General features: G+C 30.8%; 3 protein-coding genes across 5 annotated transcripts; 2 read left to right on the plus strand and 1 right to left on the minus strand.

Annotated features, from left to right (window-relative positions):
• Positions 1-280: 280 nt before the first annotated feature.
• Positions 281-4,349, minus strand: LOC130442852 (uncharacterized). The gene is made up of 4 exons (XM_056777231.1): positions 4,251-4,349; positions 4,021-4,197; positions 564-678; positions 281-419 (listed from the first exon to the last, which is right to left on the minus strand). The coding sequence occupies exons 1-4, from the start codon at positions 4,300-4,302 to the stop codon at positions 287-289; spliced, it is 477 nt and encodes a 158-aa protein (XP_056633209.1). The 5' UTR covers positions 4,303-4,349; the 3' UTR covers positions 281-286.
• A 122-nt stretch (positions 4,350-4,471) lies between these two features.
• On the plus strand, positions 4,472-5,244 carry LOC130442821 (28S ribosomal protein S24, mitochondrial). The gene is made up of 3 exons (XM_056777180.1): positions 4,472-4,564; positions 4,616-4,802; positions 4,903-5,244. The coding sequence occupies exons 1-3, from the start codon at positions 4,547-4,549 to the stop codon at positions 5,190-5,192; spliced, it is 495 nt and encodes a 164-aa protein (XP_056633158.1). The 5' UTR covers positions 4,472-4,546; the 3' UTR covers positions 5,193-5,244.
• A 3,435-nt stretch (positions 5,245-8,679) lies between these two features.
• Positions 8,680-17,272, plus strand: LOC130442379 (2-acylglycerol O-acyltransferase 2-like). 3 transcript variants are annotated; one of them, XM_056776433.1, is made up of 3 exons: positions 8,680-8,802; positions 12,708-13,569; positions 16,738-17,272. In XM_056776433.1, exons 2-3 carry the CDS (start codon positions 12,708-12,710, stop codon positions 16,893-16,895), a joined length of 1,020 nt encoding a protein of 339 aa, XP_056632411.1. In that variant the 5' UTR covers positions 8,680-8,802; the 3' UTR covers positions 16,896-17,272. The 3 variants fall into 3 exon arrangements, with proteins under 3 accessions (XP_056632411.1, XP_056632413.1, XP_056632412.1); XM_056776435.1 differs by lacking the exon at positions 8,680-8,802 and adding an exon at positions 9,588-9,694; XM_056776434.1 differs by lacking the exon at positions 8,680-8,802 and adding an exon at positions 11,337-11,650.
• Positions 17,273-18,361: the final 1,089 nt, after the last annotated feature.

The following is an 18,361-nucleotide window of genomic DNA, read 5'->3' on the forward strand; positions in this document are numbered from 1 at the left end:
TTGAGATGTAATATGAGTGAATTGGTTGAGTCTGACGAGAGTTAAGCACGGACATTCAACTTCACTTTCAAATTTTTCTGACAAGTGTTGAGCGTGGCGGATTTTTTGAATGTATCCCGATACTTTTTGATTGATTGATTTTACGACGAAGCTATAATTATCCATACAGTCATTGCTGCGGAGCAGCTCGGGTCCTTTCGTTGATTAATAAAAATATTATGGAGAGGAAATAAAGCATACATATTTGAATTTGAATATATAATTTTTTAAATTCAAGAATTTTCCTTTAAAATAAATTGGGCAGTACTTTCAGCATGGAAAACATGAATAGAAAACTTTGGATGGAATTACATTTGTCTTTAATTGAATTGTTGCACCCATCAACATCATCACAACTTTGAACACATCCACGTACATACCTGTAAAAGTTACAAAGGTATTACTTTTGTCTATTGCTCATATTTCATATCCAGCTTCATTGAAATTGAATCATTCAATTTATATCTTACCAGTTCAAATTGCCGTTGCCAAGAATTGTTTACAAAGTAGGATACCAAACTTACCTATTCTCGTAATAAAAGCTACCACAATGAGACATTCTAACAATTTCAGTATCTGTTGTCAATGTACCACTATCTAAAGCACACCCTCTAATTACAATAGTGTCTTCAGTATCATCTATAACCAAAATAAGCTTACATTACTTTCGATATAGATAATTTGCATTATCATAAAAAAGCCGTTTTTTTCTTAACCTCCGATAGACTATAATTAAAAGACAAGTTCATATAAAACAATAATTTGATTAAAAAAAGATTGGTAGACTTATGATTACTTTTCGAACAGATTGAGACAATTGTCATATCTGTGGACAACCTTTCCAATACCTTATTTAAAGAAAGTTGCCGCCAATGTAGCCTAACCGTTCAGTAACAATAAAGTACAAAGCCTTGAAACTTCTGGAAATTCCGCAGACAAAGCAGTAATGGTGAATCTGCGGTTTCCTTTAATCATTCTGTTAAATCGTTGAAGCAGGTCATCTGAAAGGACAAATTTGCGTCCTTGGCTCCCTTCACCATGCACATCATTACGACCTTTAAACTTTCGACACCCCATACACACGACTCATTCTCCGATATATTTCTGCAGCACTATGGCCTTCATTCTGAGGAGAACGAATCATACTTCGCAACTCAACAATTGGGAAGTTTGTAGTACGAGAGCGCCTATAGTATAAACCCGCTTTCTTCTGCCCGCATAGCGTCTGCACGGAGCGATCGGAGGTTGAAAAAAAAATGGCCCTCGTATATTAGAAATTCCAGCGTCAAATTTTTTTATTATGTTTTATACACTTTTATAAGAGGAAATATGATTTGTGAACTATAATGTACCAATATTTGGTGATTTATAAATGGATATTTGATATTCACGTTTGAAGATATTAAGCTTTTAATGTTGTCATTACCGTACCAAGACCGTTAAGCACATATGCCTTCTAATAGGCCCTTCGTTCCACACTTACAATGATCAAAGGCCGATCTGCTTTAAAAATCCTATCAGGCACCTTGGCTTGAACCTTTCAACGTCACTAGGCAAACTGTGAGATTTTCCCATATGTTTGAACCTCGCTCTCTCGCTCATGTGAGTACTGGGCACTCACAGATTACCTGGTCTGCAGTTTCTTCTTCCCCTATACACTGGGCCGCCCACAGGGGGGGGCAGATGGGGCACTTTGCCCCGGGCCCCCCATGCTGAGGGGCCCCCGAATCAAAGGAAAAATTATTATTATTTTTTTTTAGTCAATTTATTGGATGTTTATAATATAAATTTAAATTCTCTATTGTTTAACAGCTGATGATGCATATTTGAAGTTAATATTTAAAATATTACAATACTTTATATGTGGAGTGATAGAAAACTAATATTTTGTTGAATAACATTATATTATGTTCTGTTATAACGTATTTGTTGCTTTCACTCATCGTGACAAACTAGAGAAAATTTCGAAGATAAAGTAAAAAGGCTTAGGAGGTAATCATAACTCGGAAAATGAATGAAAGCATTCTAGGAAAAATGCGAATTATAGGGAAGCGGCCTAGTGCGATTTATTGAAGGTTCTCTCCCCCTCTAATTACGATAAGCATATGAAGTTATTGAAAGTATCAAACACGGCATTTTTTCGATTTACCAAAGCTACCAGATGAAGACATTGATTTATCAAAAATTTCAAATTATCGAAGTTCGAGTTATTGAGAGTCGGCTTTAACATAAAGAGCCTTTGGCTTCGGATTTTCACGGAACTTAGTTTCCGGTTTTCTGCATCCAGCTATCGAGCTCTCAGAATGTTATACAAAAAAATTTATGTTTTGGTCTGTATATGTTTCTTTAAAAATAAGCAGCTTTTAAATATTTACATACCTTAAAATTTTGTGATTGTTTTTCTCTAAGTTGTACTTTGCAATCTTTTTTAATAATTAAATTAAATATTGATTTCTCATTTAGAAGATATATATATATATATCAATAGAGTTGCTTTCTCAATGAAATGAAATAATCCTAGTCAGCGCTCGAGATATATAGAGACAAAAATGTAAATTTCAATAAAAACCTAGTAACTAATAAGGTACAAAAAAATAGGTGCTTATTAATAGCAACCTTTAAGTTAAAACATTATTTGAAATATGTTCGATTTTGATTATGATTCATTGGAGTAATGAAATTTCGATAATTATGCGACTAAAAAATTAAAAAATCAATTGGCAAAAAAATTACTTTTTCGCAGAATGATCCCCACCCCCTTCCCAGCACCATCAGACCCAAATGTAAACAGGGCCCACCGAGAGTCTCGGAGAGCCCGGGGCAAAAGCTGTCTCGGTCCGAGACAGCTTTTGCCCCGGGCCCCAGAAATCCTCCAGACGGGCCTGCCTATACATCGTCCGTGATGCCCATAAAATGGAGATGGAGTCTTAGGCGTGTTCGGTTAAAAGGTTAGTCCCAGTCAAATTTCGCGCCTTTTTGAGTCAGATATTTACGTTTAATTTATATACGCAATGTATATATGTAGTCCAGAAATCTGAGATATAAATTATATAATATTCCTAGAAATCAACTGCAGCGTCGGGCTAGTAGCCACTGCCAAAAGATCTTCACATATAACCAAGGTTCCAAACTAGGGGTCTTCCCCTCAGGTTTTTAGGAATAATTTTAGGGATTTTTATTTATTTTTTTGAATTTCCAATTAAGTAAAATACAAGTGTAATAGTATAGGCCCTGGGAAATAATTCAATGTCAATATGTATTTTTTAAAAAAAACAAAATCTGAAAAAAATAATTTAATACTTGAAGTTCGATAATTTATAAATAAAGAATTTAAAGAAATTATGTTGTTGAATAAACTTATTTATTATTGTTTGATATTTATTATTTGTGCAATGATATTTTTAATGTATTATTCATTTAAAAATTTTCATTTATTTATTTTATAGAAAACAAAAGTGTTTTAGAAGAAATCTATAGTAATTGTGGAGATTTTAGGGGGTTTTGATTGGGGTTTTGGGGAGATGAATTTTTGAGATTTGGCGACACTGCTTATAAAAGAACTATTTTACATCATGAGAAATTTAAGCTTAATAAGTTGATAAATTTTATTTTTTTCTGATTCTATCGAAATTCATTAGAAGGATATTACATCTTAAAGTTAATTTGAAAATAATAACCTAGATATTTAAGTTAATATAAACTTCATATAAAATTACTTAATCTAGTCCTTTAATATAGGTTTTTTTCACATGTTTATCTATTTTTTATCCAATAAGAAATCTTTACTTTAAAATGAAACTATTTTTTTAATTTTAATTACAAAAAATCATCTTCACCAATTTGATCATTTCGACCACTTTCACGTATATAGGCAACTAAAATTACACTTATAAGTGTATATACCTTAAAATGGTCTATAAAATAAATTTGTTCATATAATATAATAAATTATTAATTTAAATTCTATTCTGTAAATCTTACCGAACACTCCAGCAATTTTTATACAGGATGTGGCAGGAAATAGGCCGTTCCTTCCTTTTTTACCTCCCATACAAGGTGATTGATAAATATCATTAGTAAAATTGTGGTGAAAAGGGTCCTCACATGGTATGAAATCGTTATTTATTGATATGCATTTGAAACAGTCAATGGAATGAACTTAAAATAAATAATAATTGTGCTTAAAATATCATTATCATTTGACTACTTACCAAAATTAAGAGGGTTATATAGTGAATAAAAAACTAGAAATAACTTAAACATAGTTTACTGCGGAGGTGCAGTTTTATATTGTTGTTAGCAACTGCATAATATGTAGGTTATAGCTTTAAAGAAATAATCAATATTTTTTAAGGAAAATAGAAGAGGGATGTCCTACATATAAAGTTCAGTTCGCAAATTAGAAGAATTTTTCCTGACTGTTTATCAAAAAAGTATAGGCTCACTAACTAGAAGAATTCGTAAAATAACCTTACAAATAAATTTGTTTTTAAGAACTAGAAATAAAATGAGTTTATTAAGAAAAGTATTTAAATATCGTAAAAAATCGTCAAATAATTAATAGATTTTGTTCTAGGGTTTACTTCAATCTATAAAATCTCAAAGTAATATAGTCCGTGCCTTACAGACTAGTTCAGTTTGTCTTAAAACTCAATCAGGAAAATACAAGATAACAACAAAAAAAGATTTTCCACTTACGTATGAAATGGCAAATCCTCCGTTTCAAATAGCTCACAGAAAATCATGGAATTCCTGGAATACATGTTAGTTAAATATATTTTGTTTGCTATTAAACTGTTGAAAAGTGAAACTGGAAAGTATTTCTTCTTTTAGATCCATATTAAAATGACTTCTACCTTTTAGCAAACGTTGATGGAGGATTAAGACCGTCAGAAACTGCCGTAGAAGACATGTTCATTCGAAAATTTATGGTTGGTACTTGGCAAGGTTTATTTGCTAGCGAAGTCATTATTAAAAGGCAGCATAATATTATTCGTATAGCGGGTATTATAACAAGGAGTATACACCAAAGAAAAATGTACTTTTTAATCGGTTATACAGAAGAATTTCTAAGTTTTTGGTTACAGTGCCCGGTAAAACTAGAATTACAAACAATAGCTGACAAAAAAGAAATTGTTTTTAAATACGTATAAGTACCTTATACTGTTAATTTTCTTTGTTATGATAATAAATGTATGATAAATATTGTATTTTTATTATTATGGTTTTTATAGTAAAAACATATTTTTTAATTATATCTTTTGAAGGGTGGGATGTACCCAGTTCCTAATTAATTTTCTTCTTTTTATCCCCAGTTCCTTCATTGTTCAATCTATTTCTAGATATCTCTTGCAGTTTTAGTGCATTTCTTTGTAAATAGAATTAATTAATTAATTAAATTAATCAAAATGTGATCCCATTGGTCAAATGACTTAGATCGATGTTAATAGACATTTATAGCTTTTCTTTAGCAAATGATTTGATTTTTCCAAATTGATATCAGCTCACCTGTTCTCTCTGTTTTGATATGATGGGTCAAATGGAATGACAAACTGAGACATTCATTAAGTTCATTGTATTCTAACCCAAAATGCATTTATCAATAAATAAGTAAAATAGAAATCTCGAAACTTAATCACCAAGCTTACTAGGTACTAATAAAAAAATAAGTAAATACACCCTCACACTTTTCAATCACTCTCCAACTAACTGAACTGACTTATTTCTGTGAAAAAAGTTGGTGCTGCATCGATAACAGGGGATGTAAATATTCATCTGATTTGAGTAGAATTAAATAGGAAGTAGAATTGAATGAATTCAAATGATCTGAGATTTCATGCAAAAAGGACGCAACTATTGGTCAACGTTAAATGACCAAAGTCGTCAATTGGCTTCAATTCATTTCATTTGAGGTCACTTATTATTCCATAAACCAATTATAATGAGAATTTTCAAGATAAAATGAGGACAAAACTATTAAATAAATTAAATTTTGGATATTTTTCATGTAAAGTTCCTTGTCTAAATTAAGAATTATTTATCAACTCTCTCCTGGAAAAGCATGACCTATCCCACATTTTTTATAACTTCTTAAATAACTCTAATATTTACACTCTTCGCAGTTCTCTGAAGACTACGAATAGAATTTACGGTCCATTCTCAGTGCACGATATGGTCTTTAAATTTCCAAGCAGTAAAAATATAAAATTTGAATCAAAATTGAGTGCTTCAATTATCAAATTATAATCCTAAAATTTGGTCAGTATAAGTAAGTCTACAGTGTAAATAAAAATAAACCTGAACTATAAATAGATAGGACGTCGGATATTCACTAAAAAACAGGCTGAATACCTCTAGCCGCTGAGGTTTTCCCAACCTTAAGAAGAAGAAGAAACCTATTGTCATGAGAATTATAAAGAAATAATGAGAACAAAATTATTAAGTAGGCGAATTTATTGATATTTTTCTAGTTTTATTTTTCATGGAAACTTTTTATAAATTAAAATTTTTGTTAATATTTACTAATTGCCAACAGTAAAAAATGCGTTATTTCTCTCACTTTAAGAGTGCCACAAATTTTTTATACTTGTTTATATTATAGTTAAATAGTGTTTCCAGTTTCTATTTAATCTATCTGATGCTATGTCTACTAATTCATCTGTTTTTTTCTAATATGGATTCTTGTTTTATTTCGCTTTATACCCAAGTTCTCAATCTTTTTCGATATTCTTTCTAGATGCTACTTTACATTGTGTTTAGTTTTGTCTCATGCCTCGTAATTGTCCAATTTACTGCTGTCTAATAATGTTACAGCTATCGCATTTATATTTTCTGTCCCAGTTTTGTTTCATTCAATGTGTTTAAATTTTGTTGTATTTATTTACGCCAAACAGAAATTACAAATAGTTTGAAATACATTATTTGTTTATATACATTTACTTTAGAATGAAATTGATATTTTTTTCATTCAGCTAAAATTTTCAAAACTGAAATTAGATAGTTCCAAAACAGATTCAAGTAATCACAATAATCTATAAATCGAACAATTAAATTCATATATTGCCTCATTATCATGCTTCACTATGTTTTCAATGCAAAAATTATTTGCTAGAAATAAAAGAATTTACATTCAACTTATTGTATTTAAGTTGGTTATAGACTAATGCTGAATAATAAGAATGTCTTTTGTATGATAAACTCATATTGTAAGTTTAAAATCACGATTGACCTCCTACAAATACTAACTATTTTAATTAACATACAAAATCTTGTGAAATGAGACAAGATTGACCAGAATAGTGAAGTCATGTACATAATTTATCAACAAGTCCCAATTTACAATGCCGTTACAGTTGGAAGTGCAATCAATTTTGTTGAAAAACAACTATAAATTGCCAAAATTTCATTCTAAATAACTTTCAAATTAAGGCAAGCGGAGAATAGAAATACTGAACACAGTAGAATCAAGTTCTCATCGTCAGAGACTGAATTTTATCAATATGATTGTTGTGGTAGTATAAGTTCAGTATGAATATCAACAGCGGTTCCAAAAAAATCTATCTAGAATTAGAGTATCTAGAAGTTGTTGAGGAATTTAAAATTCATGAAATATCTATTCATTTGCGAAGTACTAAACAATAGGGCTTTCTGGAAACTACGACCCTGGATTAGATAGATCACTCATCTGCTGATTGCGGCTACTAGAGCACAGAATGAGATTTTGATCACAATTTCCGAACGTCCCATTCAATTTCGGTAGAAATTTCAAACTTACATACCCATAACAAACCTTTTTCGTGGGTTATTTTTCATAATATTTATTAAGTTGTTTAATAGATTCTAGATATTCAATAATTGTTATTATAAATAAGCTATTTTTATATTGAAATGCCCAAAAGTATAAAAACCGCAAGCTTAAGTAACCAATCAATTACGCTGTTTATAAGAACTAATCTTAGGCAACTATTTAAGAAGAATTAATTTTCAAAGTTCATAAAAAACATTGACACCTCGTCACCTGATCGCATTTACCTATTGATCCACCAGGGTAAAAACGGTCCGATCCTATGATTCTGGATTAACTCCAAAGTTCCCCTGGAACTATCTTTAGCTCTAACTAATAGACCTTATAGAAATTAGCTTAATGCTCATTTTCTTATAGTTCTGATTTAAGCTTCGTCGTGAAGGTTATATCTGGATAATATGAAGTACTATAATTCATATCAACTATTTTATATTTGGATATTCATTGTGTTTTAAATGTACCATAAACATTTTTTTTATAAGCTGTATTCTCGTTGTTTAGTTGCTTTTTGTTCCATAAACAAAAATATTCTAAAAGCATTCAACTTTTATGATTTTCAACCTTCCCTCGTAACATAAATTCACCTTTTGTCCTGGAGACCGCTAATCGATGTAAAGCGAGCAACAGCTGACTCTCTTTTCTGAGGCGGAATACAAAATATGACATTCTTCTGTTTTACGTGAGAATGTGATTTTTGGTTAGTTTATTACAATCGTCCACTTGATTGATAGAAAAACATATAGCACTAAATAGGCAAATATTCCACTGACTATCACGTTTGAATAGATTGGCTTGTGTTCTGAATCCCCCACTTTTCGATTTAAAAAACGAAAGCTGTAGGACGCGATGTAAATACAACTTAGATTTGAGTGTTGTTTTTAAATATTGTGATGTGAGAGAATCGTGACGTGATAGTTGCTAAATTGAATTATAAGGTTCAAAACACGTGTGTTTTATAGGTAAAGAAAAACTATTTTCGTGTTGAATGTAAATGTTTTGAAATTGAGCATGGTTTGTGGTCTACTTTTTGTGTAGATTTTTAATAAATACTTGCACATAGATTTGTAAATAACAGTTGTTAAGTGTTTTATATACATAATTACCATTAATATTTCGGATATATAATGTGTTGGACAAACGAAACTGATGCTTTAACAATGCATTTCAATTTGATCAACGTTTTTTGACGATTTAATAATAAAAATACCCAAAATATGTCTATTAAAGTTTCTTTAGTTAATGGTAAATGCAGCTATGCAATTTACAATCTAGCAAATGGATTTCTAATTACTAAACCAATAAAACATGTATACCTAATACTAATAAAAATCCAAATTTTGTTTAACTTGCGTTTTTATAGTCGTTACCTTACATTGTTAGATTAAGTTTGTGTTAAATTACAAACTTGCAGTACTAATTTTGGAACATTGTATTTTTAAATAATAGGGATTCCTAATATTTTAAGTATTTTGTTCATATAATTTCTCAATAATTTCATCTATACATTATTTCATATTCAGTATCATATAGTAATTTGATGTTTGAGTTTACAAATATACGTTACTAATCTAGCATTACTAAAGTCATGAAGTTGTGAAATAGATGATAAAAATTAACCTAAATTTGCATAGATGTCTACAACAATGGTATAAAATCCAATTGTTTGGTTGTTTTTGCTACACGTATTTTTCCATTATACATAAGTCACCGTTTGTTTTCAAAACCTGCATGAATAAAATCTTTGGAATTCACATAATTTCGACAAAAATTATGAAGTAATTCTATTTGATACATACACATACTAATAGTGTTGGTAAACTAAAGTATTGGGAAATATTTTGAAGCGCATAGGTAAATATTTTATTCACCAACTACCTTTGTAAATTTAATCATAATAAACTTATCTGGTCCACTTGATTCACTCTTCTAAGACTGGAAGTTATCATTGGTTTGCGTTGTAGTTAGTTTACTTTATAATAGAGGGCTGTATTATTATTTAAAAAAGAAGAAATTACATATTATACTGTAGGCCAAAAGTTTAAGATTACCTTAATTAAAGTGGGAAAATAAAATGCCAATAAAATATTGTTTTTAATCACACTGTTACATCATCCAATAAAATACCTTTTGACCATCAATATATTTGAAAAGCGTAGAGAAATATAAACAGTCTATGCTAAAAGGCTATAGTTAGCTAATAGATTTTTCATAAAATAATTCAACTTTTTATTCTATCACTTTTTTCACAAGTCTTGGTACAAAGACTACAATTAATGACGTTCCTATCAAGATTTTACCACAAAAGCTCAATAGGATTGGGATCCGGGCTCTGAAGAGGCTAAATCATGTTTAATAACACCCCTTATGCATTTGGAATTTGGAACTGCGTTGAATGTAATTTTTTCGTTTTGAAACGAATAGTTCAAATTTCATTAAAATCGTGTTCAGTCCAATTTCGATGGGCAAGTGCCCATTGTATCCCATTTTTCTTGTTTTGTGGCATTAGCAAAGGTTTTACAATGGCAACTCGACCATACAACTTGGCATCTCTCAGTCGACGTTCTACTGTATTCAATGATAAAGGTTTAACTCTGGTTTTGTTTATTTCATCGCGGTTTTTTGGTGTCGATGTCCACATGCAAGCTTCGTGAAGCAATGGTTAGTGCTACCCAAGTTCTTATAATGTGTCTGCGTCTAGGCCATACGTGACTTATTTGATGCCAAACCTGAAGCTAAATGTGACAACTGCAATTGCAAATTGACCTTAAAACACATAATCGCAGAGTGTCCATCTTTTAACGCAGAAAGATCATCATCAAATCTACCACGAACAATATTTGAAATTTTAGGACTAAATACAATATTACTAACCTCAAAAATTACCTCGATCATAAACTTAATTTAACAAATATCTGTAGATAAAATACTAACATTTAACTTGTATTGTTAAAAAAAATCGATAATAATCAGTATACGGTTGATGCGATTTTATAATAAAAAAAGGCATTTCATTGCTAATTTTGTGTGGTTTAATTTATGAAGGTAACTGTAACTAGCTACAATTAAAAAGTAACCATCCCAACTCTGTTTATAACGAAAATTTTTTTTGCTAACTAATTACACTTATCAATCATGAAGCTAATACGGCAATTTCATTATTAGATTTGTAGAAAAATTAACGATTTAGAAATTCTACTTTCTAAACATCGACAATTTGTTGCTAATTTTCATTATTTCATTCGGTTTATTAGCCCCATTTGGGAAACTGTATTTACACATGTTAATTAAAAAATACCTATTGAATTGAAAACCATTTAACATGTGTAATTTACACTAAAAATATTAATTATAGATATACAGTATTTTTCCATTATCTTTTTTTTAGAAGGAAAATATACATTGAATTTATCAACAGTAATGTGACAATATATGAGATAAATTATAACAAGATTAAACCCATGTCAATAATCTTTAATATAAAAATAGACGCGACTTTCGTAATCGTTTTATCTTGCAGTAACTATCGGAACTTCAGAGAATGAATAAGTCGTGAAGTTAGTTTGCGATTGTCACAATTTTGAAGGTTACAATCTTTCTATAATATATTTCCTAGTCTCTCCAATTAATAACATTTACATCAGATTTACAAAAAAAAATGGTTTGGTGCGAAGAAAGCTTCTTAAATAGTTATCCATATTTAATTATTCATAAAAAATGGCAACATTGTAAAAACTTGTTTGGTTAAATACTGTTTTTTTATTATCAAATAGCCATGCAATCGTTCTACAAGTGTTTGAAGATAAGCAGGTATATAGTATTTTTCTAATTTTAGTCAAACTAAAAATCATTATTTCAACCTGAGATTAGATACACGAAAAATCTAATAAATGCATATAAAATTTAGATATATAATTGATAATCTCCAAGAATTCAATATATAATAGCAAAATTTCAACATTATTTTCTTCCTTCCTCAGATTTCACGATTTATGTTACTAATAATTTGAATTGACCTTCATCTAACTGTTTTTTCCGCTGTCTCTCTCACACGTGTTCAAACTTCTACCTAACATACATATACGAGGGCTATTCCTTTTGTTACGCTCCTGCAAAGAATGGTTTATCTTTTAATATAGTCTCCATTGACGGTTCTTAGTAAAAACTGCGAACCATTGATTTACCGCATTTTCCGAAGAAGAACTTTTCATATCGAAATATTCTTTTAAGTTTTGAAAAAAAGCCTTGTGACAAAATCTGAAAAATGTTTAAACTGAGTTATTGCGGACATGTGACTATGGATGGCTGGGTTTCTTTTGTTACCTCACTTAATTTTGAAAATAAATTGGTATTATTGTGTCACCTATCTGCAGAAAATCATCAATTGAATTGTTAATTCTTTTCTTGATGGATACTTTTTTGGGTCGGCCACTGAATGGCTCTGTACCCACGACCGATTCGGTAGACATTTTTTATTTGTGGTATATTATGGAGCCACTGATTTGGATCAATAATGCCGCGCTGCGTTTCGCCCAGGCTATTCACGTGCTAATGACGCACTGATCATTGTATTGGTTTACTATTGTTCTTCGATAAATAGACCTTAACGTCAAATTTACACTATTAAAGTGATTAAATCAACGTTGTGCTGTTCGGTTATTAACTATTTCCCTTCGATTTTATATATTTTCCTTGCTGCCACGGCTAGGTTGCTTCAAATCGCACTCCAGATTATTTATTATAAAAACATACTGCGTCGTCAATAGCCTAAACATGTTTGAATTGAGGCGTAGGAATTTTCATTTACTTATAAGGCAGCCTTGGTATTTATTGTTTTCTTGACAAAAGTGTTTGTATTATTTTTCAGATGGAACTTCTGGGAATTCGTTTTGCTCCTCTACATGTTCCTTTAGAAAGGAGGCTTCAGACGTTGTCAGCAGCAATATGGTTTATAATAATGGCATTTGGTGGCTTAATAGGACTTCTACTAGCAATTTATTTGGTTCTATTCACTAAATTTTGGTGGTTAACACTATTATATCTAACCTACATTTGGACGATAGATAAGGATGTGAGTGAACGAGGTGGTAGACCGTCAAAATGGGTAAGGTCTTTTTTGATATGGAAGTACACCATGAATTATTTTCCGTTAAAATTGGAAAAAACGTCATCAGAGGAATTGGATCCAAAAAAAAATTATTTGTTTTGTTGCTTTCCTCACGGAATGCTTTGTACGGGGTCCTTTAACTTTGGAAACGAGTATAGTAAGTTTAGAAATCTGTTCCCGAATCACGAGCCTAGAGTAGTAACATTGACTCAACACTACCAAATGCCTTTCTTCAGGGAATTCGCTTTATCCTTAGGAGGAATATCAGCTTCTTTTGAATCTATACATAATGTTTTAAGTAGGCCGGAAGGAGGTTATATTTGTGTTCTTATGGTAGGAGGAGCCGCAGAGGCTTATTTATGCAAGCCTGGTAGCTATAGAGTGTTAGTTAAAAAACGAAAAGGCTTTATCAAATTAGCTTTAAAAAATGGTACTCCATTGGTTCCAGTTTTATCGTTTGGCGAAACTGATTTGTTTGATCAATTAGAAGGGTCGTGGTTAAGAATCATTCAAGAAAGAATACGAAAGTATATCGGAGTGGCACCTATATTACCTATAGGAAGGGGATTTTTCCAATACTCGTTTGGAATTATACCCAGAAGGCATCCAGTAACTACTGTTGGTGAGTATTCCAAATATTCAAAACTTTTATTATATTTTTTCTCCAATTAAATTTATATAGAATACGTGGAAATAAAAGTAGCTGGAAAAATCATGTATGAATTGTATATATGTTGAAAGTTTCAGACCTCTTACATGTTGTACAGGGTGTGTCATAAATTTTTGTAACCAATTTAGCGTAGGATCTGCGTGGAATGAGAGGTTGTGAATATTCTTGCTCAGTTCCTCGTTTATTGGAAATTTCGCGCGTTGTGTTTGAACAATGATTACTCACCGTCTGCTTCTATCGTATTACACAATACCAATCAATGTTCAATTTAATTGAAGTTAAAAACTTTGAAGCAATTGGTATAACTATTGATAAAAAAAGGAGTACATTGGAGCGGTAGGAGCGAAGAGACCGTGGCGCCAGTAAACGAGTCTGTGCGATCTAAGGTTGCAGAAGATTTGGCAACTTTGCGTCAAGATATTGAAGTTGGGCTTGAAACTGCATCTCTTCAAGATAGTTAGTACTAGAATTGAAAAAAAAAAATTAATTATAAGAAACATTTTTGTCTATGTGATGTTTGAACATTTTAAATAAACATGCATGTCAATAAACAAAATTGCAGAGTTTGGAGCAAACAAAAATAAATTAAAACATCACAAACCTTCACATTCTCTTAAAGTGACGATTGGGTTCTAAAGATGATCTAAAATACAAAAAGTAGTGGCTCTTTCCAAATCAACCACCATGTAGTACTGGGAAGGCGGGTTTACATCTCAAAAAATGGGGGGAGGGGGTAGATAATTTATTTGTTTGCATTCAATTAAAAAAAGCAAAATTACTTTCCGAAGCTTCCTCGTATTTATATAGTGGATGAAAATTAATCTATTTTCTCTTTGAATTTTTAAAGTTTCGAAAAACTCCTTTCGCATGATGCAACCGAGAAGCAAATGGTTAAAAAATATTGAAGTATAAGCGATATACAGGGTAACGATTCACTGAAGTGCCATTTTATTATAAATTGAAGGATTTCTTGGGCTCTCCATTTAGCAGCAACGTCCATACTCGTATCGTTTTACATGTCTGCTGTACCTTTTTATTTCTTGGAAAACTTGCTCCTTGTCAAATTCACCATAAATTTGTATCAATTGTTAATTGCTACAGCAAGAGCGTCATCTAAAGCTTCTAGCATAAACTTTGTTTCAGTAATTTGGACAATATTATTGATTTTTTTCATAGCTCCGGATCGTGACGACAAATCTTGCATAAATCGGTATATGCATTCATACATTGACCGACGTATTTCTTCTTGCATTGATAATCCAGTATCATGAGCTGATTCATCCGGCATCGTTCTTTTTATCTTCCTTCTTCTTCGTTTCTCGATGTCATGTCATTCCATTTTTATGCCATAAGTTACAGCATTGTCTACAATCGTGGTTTGTTCGGTCACTAAATATTCATTCAAGGCGTTTAGTTTGGTGATTCCTGTATCCAGGGTCATTTTTGGAAAGTGCAAATATTGTTAAAGTAAATTTACTTCCTTCAGTATAGAAAGCTGGAATTATATATATAGGTTAGAAAGGTAAAATCACAAACAGACGGCAGGAGCAGGCCTGTTCCTGATCTTGTATCCAGATGTACTTTTGTTGGATCTTGAAAATGTTCCAAACTACTCACAATTGTCTCGCGCGGCAATAAACTATTCTCATAAAAAAAAGGCTCTTGAACTTTTTTTCCGTGTTTTTACCCAAGGGGAAAAACACACGAAGGCATAATTTTGGTTTCTTTTCATTGCACCACCCATGAAGTCGTGTAGTTCATCTTAAGTTCTGAGAAGGAGTGAGGCTTGTGGGCCCTTCTATTTATTTTAAAACTTGATGGTACTAAGCACATTTCTAAAATCTTGTTTTTATGATTTGATCAGAGGAACGCGGAGGCATTTGGAGCCCCCCACTGCACCGATCACAAATTATCAATAAAAGAGTACATATACCAAAAATGGCAATCAATCTGGGAAGAAACCGAAACAGATTTAAAACAAATAATGCCCGAAATTAAAACCAAAAAACTGCCACTACCCAAAAAAAGAAAAGACTGAGTAATCCTTAATCGTCTAAGAATTGGATACACGTGCATAATACATCAATATCTTCTAAGAAAAGAAACGGCGTCTTTATGTTGAACATGCTAAACCAGACTCACAGTGAAGCATCTACTAATCGAATGTCCTCAAAATGAAGCACACAGAAGACACTACAAACTAGAAAAATATTTGAAATCAATTCTCTCTTCATTCGGAAACGGAATGCTATGTTATCTTAAAGACACAAATTTATTATAATTATACTACTAGTTTAAATAAACAAAAAAAACAATTTTTAAATGAAGCTTCTACTGCGGATGCTACCAAAGGGAACTCTGGAGGAAATGAAAATTAAGAGTCATAACAGATTCAATTAAAACGATTCAGAGAATCAGTGGTAGAATAGTAATACTATTGGTGATACTTCAAGTCGTAAACAGTTTTGTTTTATGTACTAATAAAAAATATTAAAAAATATATGGGAATATTTTCGCACATGACGAGTCCAAGTTAACCTTGTTTTGTTTTTATTGAATTGAATACAATTACTAATGAAGCATTCTGTTGATTAATGAATTTGCAAGTGAAATTTCGAAAGAATTAATGGCGTTTATTAACAAATAAATAAATATTTATGTAATCGCATATTAGTAATTATTATGCATAAATATTTTTCCCATCATCAGAGAAAGTTCAATTTGACTTCCTAGACTCCTAGGTGATAATATATCGGAGTAAGCAATAGTAGAAGTTCAAAATTCGTGATATATGATCTATATCGAATATGTATGGTGAAATTGTTAAATTACATCATATATACATCATACATATCACATTATAACATACATATCTAGTTCGAAGAAGAAACCAATACATTAGGGATTGTAGTAAATTTTGGACAATGAGACCTCAGGAATCAAAAACAAAACTCGGTACATCTCACTTTGTTCTGATTTTACAACAAAGTTTACTGTTTCCTGTACGAATTCTGTGAATTCAGACTAGAACATTTTCATACAATTTTTTTGAAAGATGTATTTTTAATTGAAAACAGTTGTACTCAATCACACTTTTCTTCTAAAAAATATTTGTTTTAGTTGGTCAACCTTTAGAAGTACCTAAAATTGATAATCCAACGACTGAACAGATAGAAGAGTACCATGAAAAATTCCTTAAACACCTGACTGCAATGTTCGAAGAACAAAAATATAAATACTTGGAAAATCCACAAGAAAAACAACTTATTGCAGAGTGAAAAGTAAAACTTCAAAGTAAACGTCGAATACCATCTTACAAGTGACGAAACTTGTATCCAAAAAATTTTTGGTTTGGATATATTAAATTATTATTAAATTATTTTTTTGTTGTATTAAACCAGAATATGTGCAACTGTGGAAAATTGATTATTAATAATGATTTTGTCATAGAATTCCTTTTAAGCTCAAATTCTTTAGCTCCCTCTTTTTGCATTTTCACTTTTATAGGTATTTACAAATGTAAATATCAACTTTTTTTCTAATTTTTAGGATTTTGGTTGGATATTTATTTTCCACAGTAACATATATACAATATACTGTTAAAGAATGTGATATTGTATAATTCTTTATAAAAAATTATACAGTTGTTTCTAAAGTTAATTTTTTTCCTCTAACTACTAATTCCTAATAATATTCAGTAGGGTTGAGCTTGATTCAAAAATATTAAGATCAATTAATCATTTTTATGAAAACAAAAATTGGTAATAAATAAAATTTTTAAATATTGTTAAGGTACGTGGTTGATCAAATAAATCACTCACAAAAATGCTTTATTACTTGTTAACGTTAACAGGAACAATAAAAAAGAAATATCTGTACAAAAGAACATCTTACATAAAACTGTGGCCTGTCAAGACACACGTCGTGTGCATAAGCTCTTCCACACATACAAGAGATCATGCATTCTGCGCTCAATATTTTTTAAATTATATAGCTCTGCTACCATGTTAAGGTACGTGGTTAATCAAACAAATAACTCGTAATAAAAAAAGGCTTTATTGCCTGTTAATAAGAACAATAAAAGATGTATCGTGTGCATGAGCTCTTCCACACATACAAGTGATCATGCGCTCTTGGCACAACGATACACATGCACACAAATATAAATGTATACTCTCAAATAATACAAATTTATCAACATCAACTCTATATTGAGAATAACTAGATTGACATGCGAGAAAGCAATGTTCTTATTCCACTTTCATCAAGATTTTGGTTGATAATGGAATGTGAAAACAATTCAAATAATCAGAATTTGATTTTATGCGAAAGAATAAACATTATTGATTCATATCCAAAAAAATAAACTATCGGAAAATGAAACATAGACCAAGTTGGTCCGTAATCTATAATCTTAAGACAAGGTCACTATCAGACTATGGAATGGTTTAGAAAGTGTTCAACTACTATAACCGATTTAGTATATTCTAGAAAGTTTTAAAAATTTCTGGAATGATTTGGAGAGTTCCAAAATAATTGCAATTTATTATGATTGATTTAGAATGTTAGAGGAAGTTCTAGAATGATCTAGAGAATTATAAAATGACCTCAATTTAATTATAAGCGAATTAAAATATTCTAGAGAGCTCTAGAATTTTTGGATTGATCTGAAAAGTTCAAAAAGGTGTAAGAGTGTTATTATTGATCTAAAAGAACCAAATCGAAGTGATGTACATCTAACTAT

The sequence above is a fragment of the Diorhabda sublineata genome, chromosome 4 (genome assembly GCF_026230105.1).
Source record: "Diorhabda sublineata isolate icDioSubl1.1 chromosome 4, icDioSubl1.1, whole genome shotgun sequence".
Lineage (NCBI taxonomy): Eukaryota > Metazoa > Arthropoda > Insecta > Coleoptera > Chrysomelidae > Diorhabda > Diorhabda sublineata.

Bases quoted from the DNA above. Each gene is read 5' to 3' on its own strand.
- LOC130442852 (XM_056777231.1), bottom strand. From the start codon at position 4,302: ATGTTTAAGTTATTTCTAGTTTTTTATTCACTATATAACCCTCTTAAT. The intron at 4,198-4,250 runs GTAAGTAGTCAA...ATTTATTTTAAG, and splicing joins ATATAACCCTCTTAATTTTG to TTCATTCCATTGACTGTTTC. The intron at 679-4,020 runs GTAAGATTTACA...TTTTGGTTATAG, and splicing joins AAAAATTGCTGGAGTGTTCG to ATGATACTGAAGACACTATT.
- LOC130442821 (XM_056777180.1), top strand. The intron at 4,803-4,902 runs GTTAGTTAAATA...TCTACCTTTTAG, and splicing joins ATGGAATTCCTGGAATACAT to CAAACGTTGATGGAGGATTA.
- LOC130442379 (XM_056776433.1), top strand. From the start codon at position 12,708: ATGGAACTTCTGGGAATTCGTTTTGCTCCTCTACATGTTCCTTTAGAA. The intron at 13,570-16,737 runs GTGAGTATTCCA...TATTTGTTTTAG, and splicing joins GCATCCAGTAACTACTGTTG to TTGGTCAACCTTTAGAAGTA.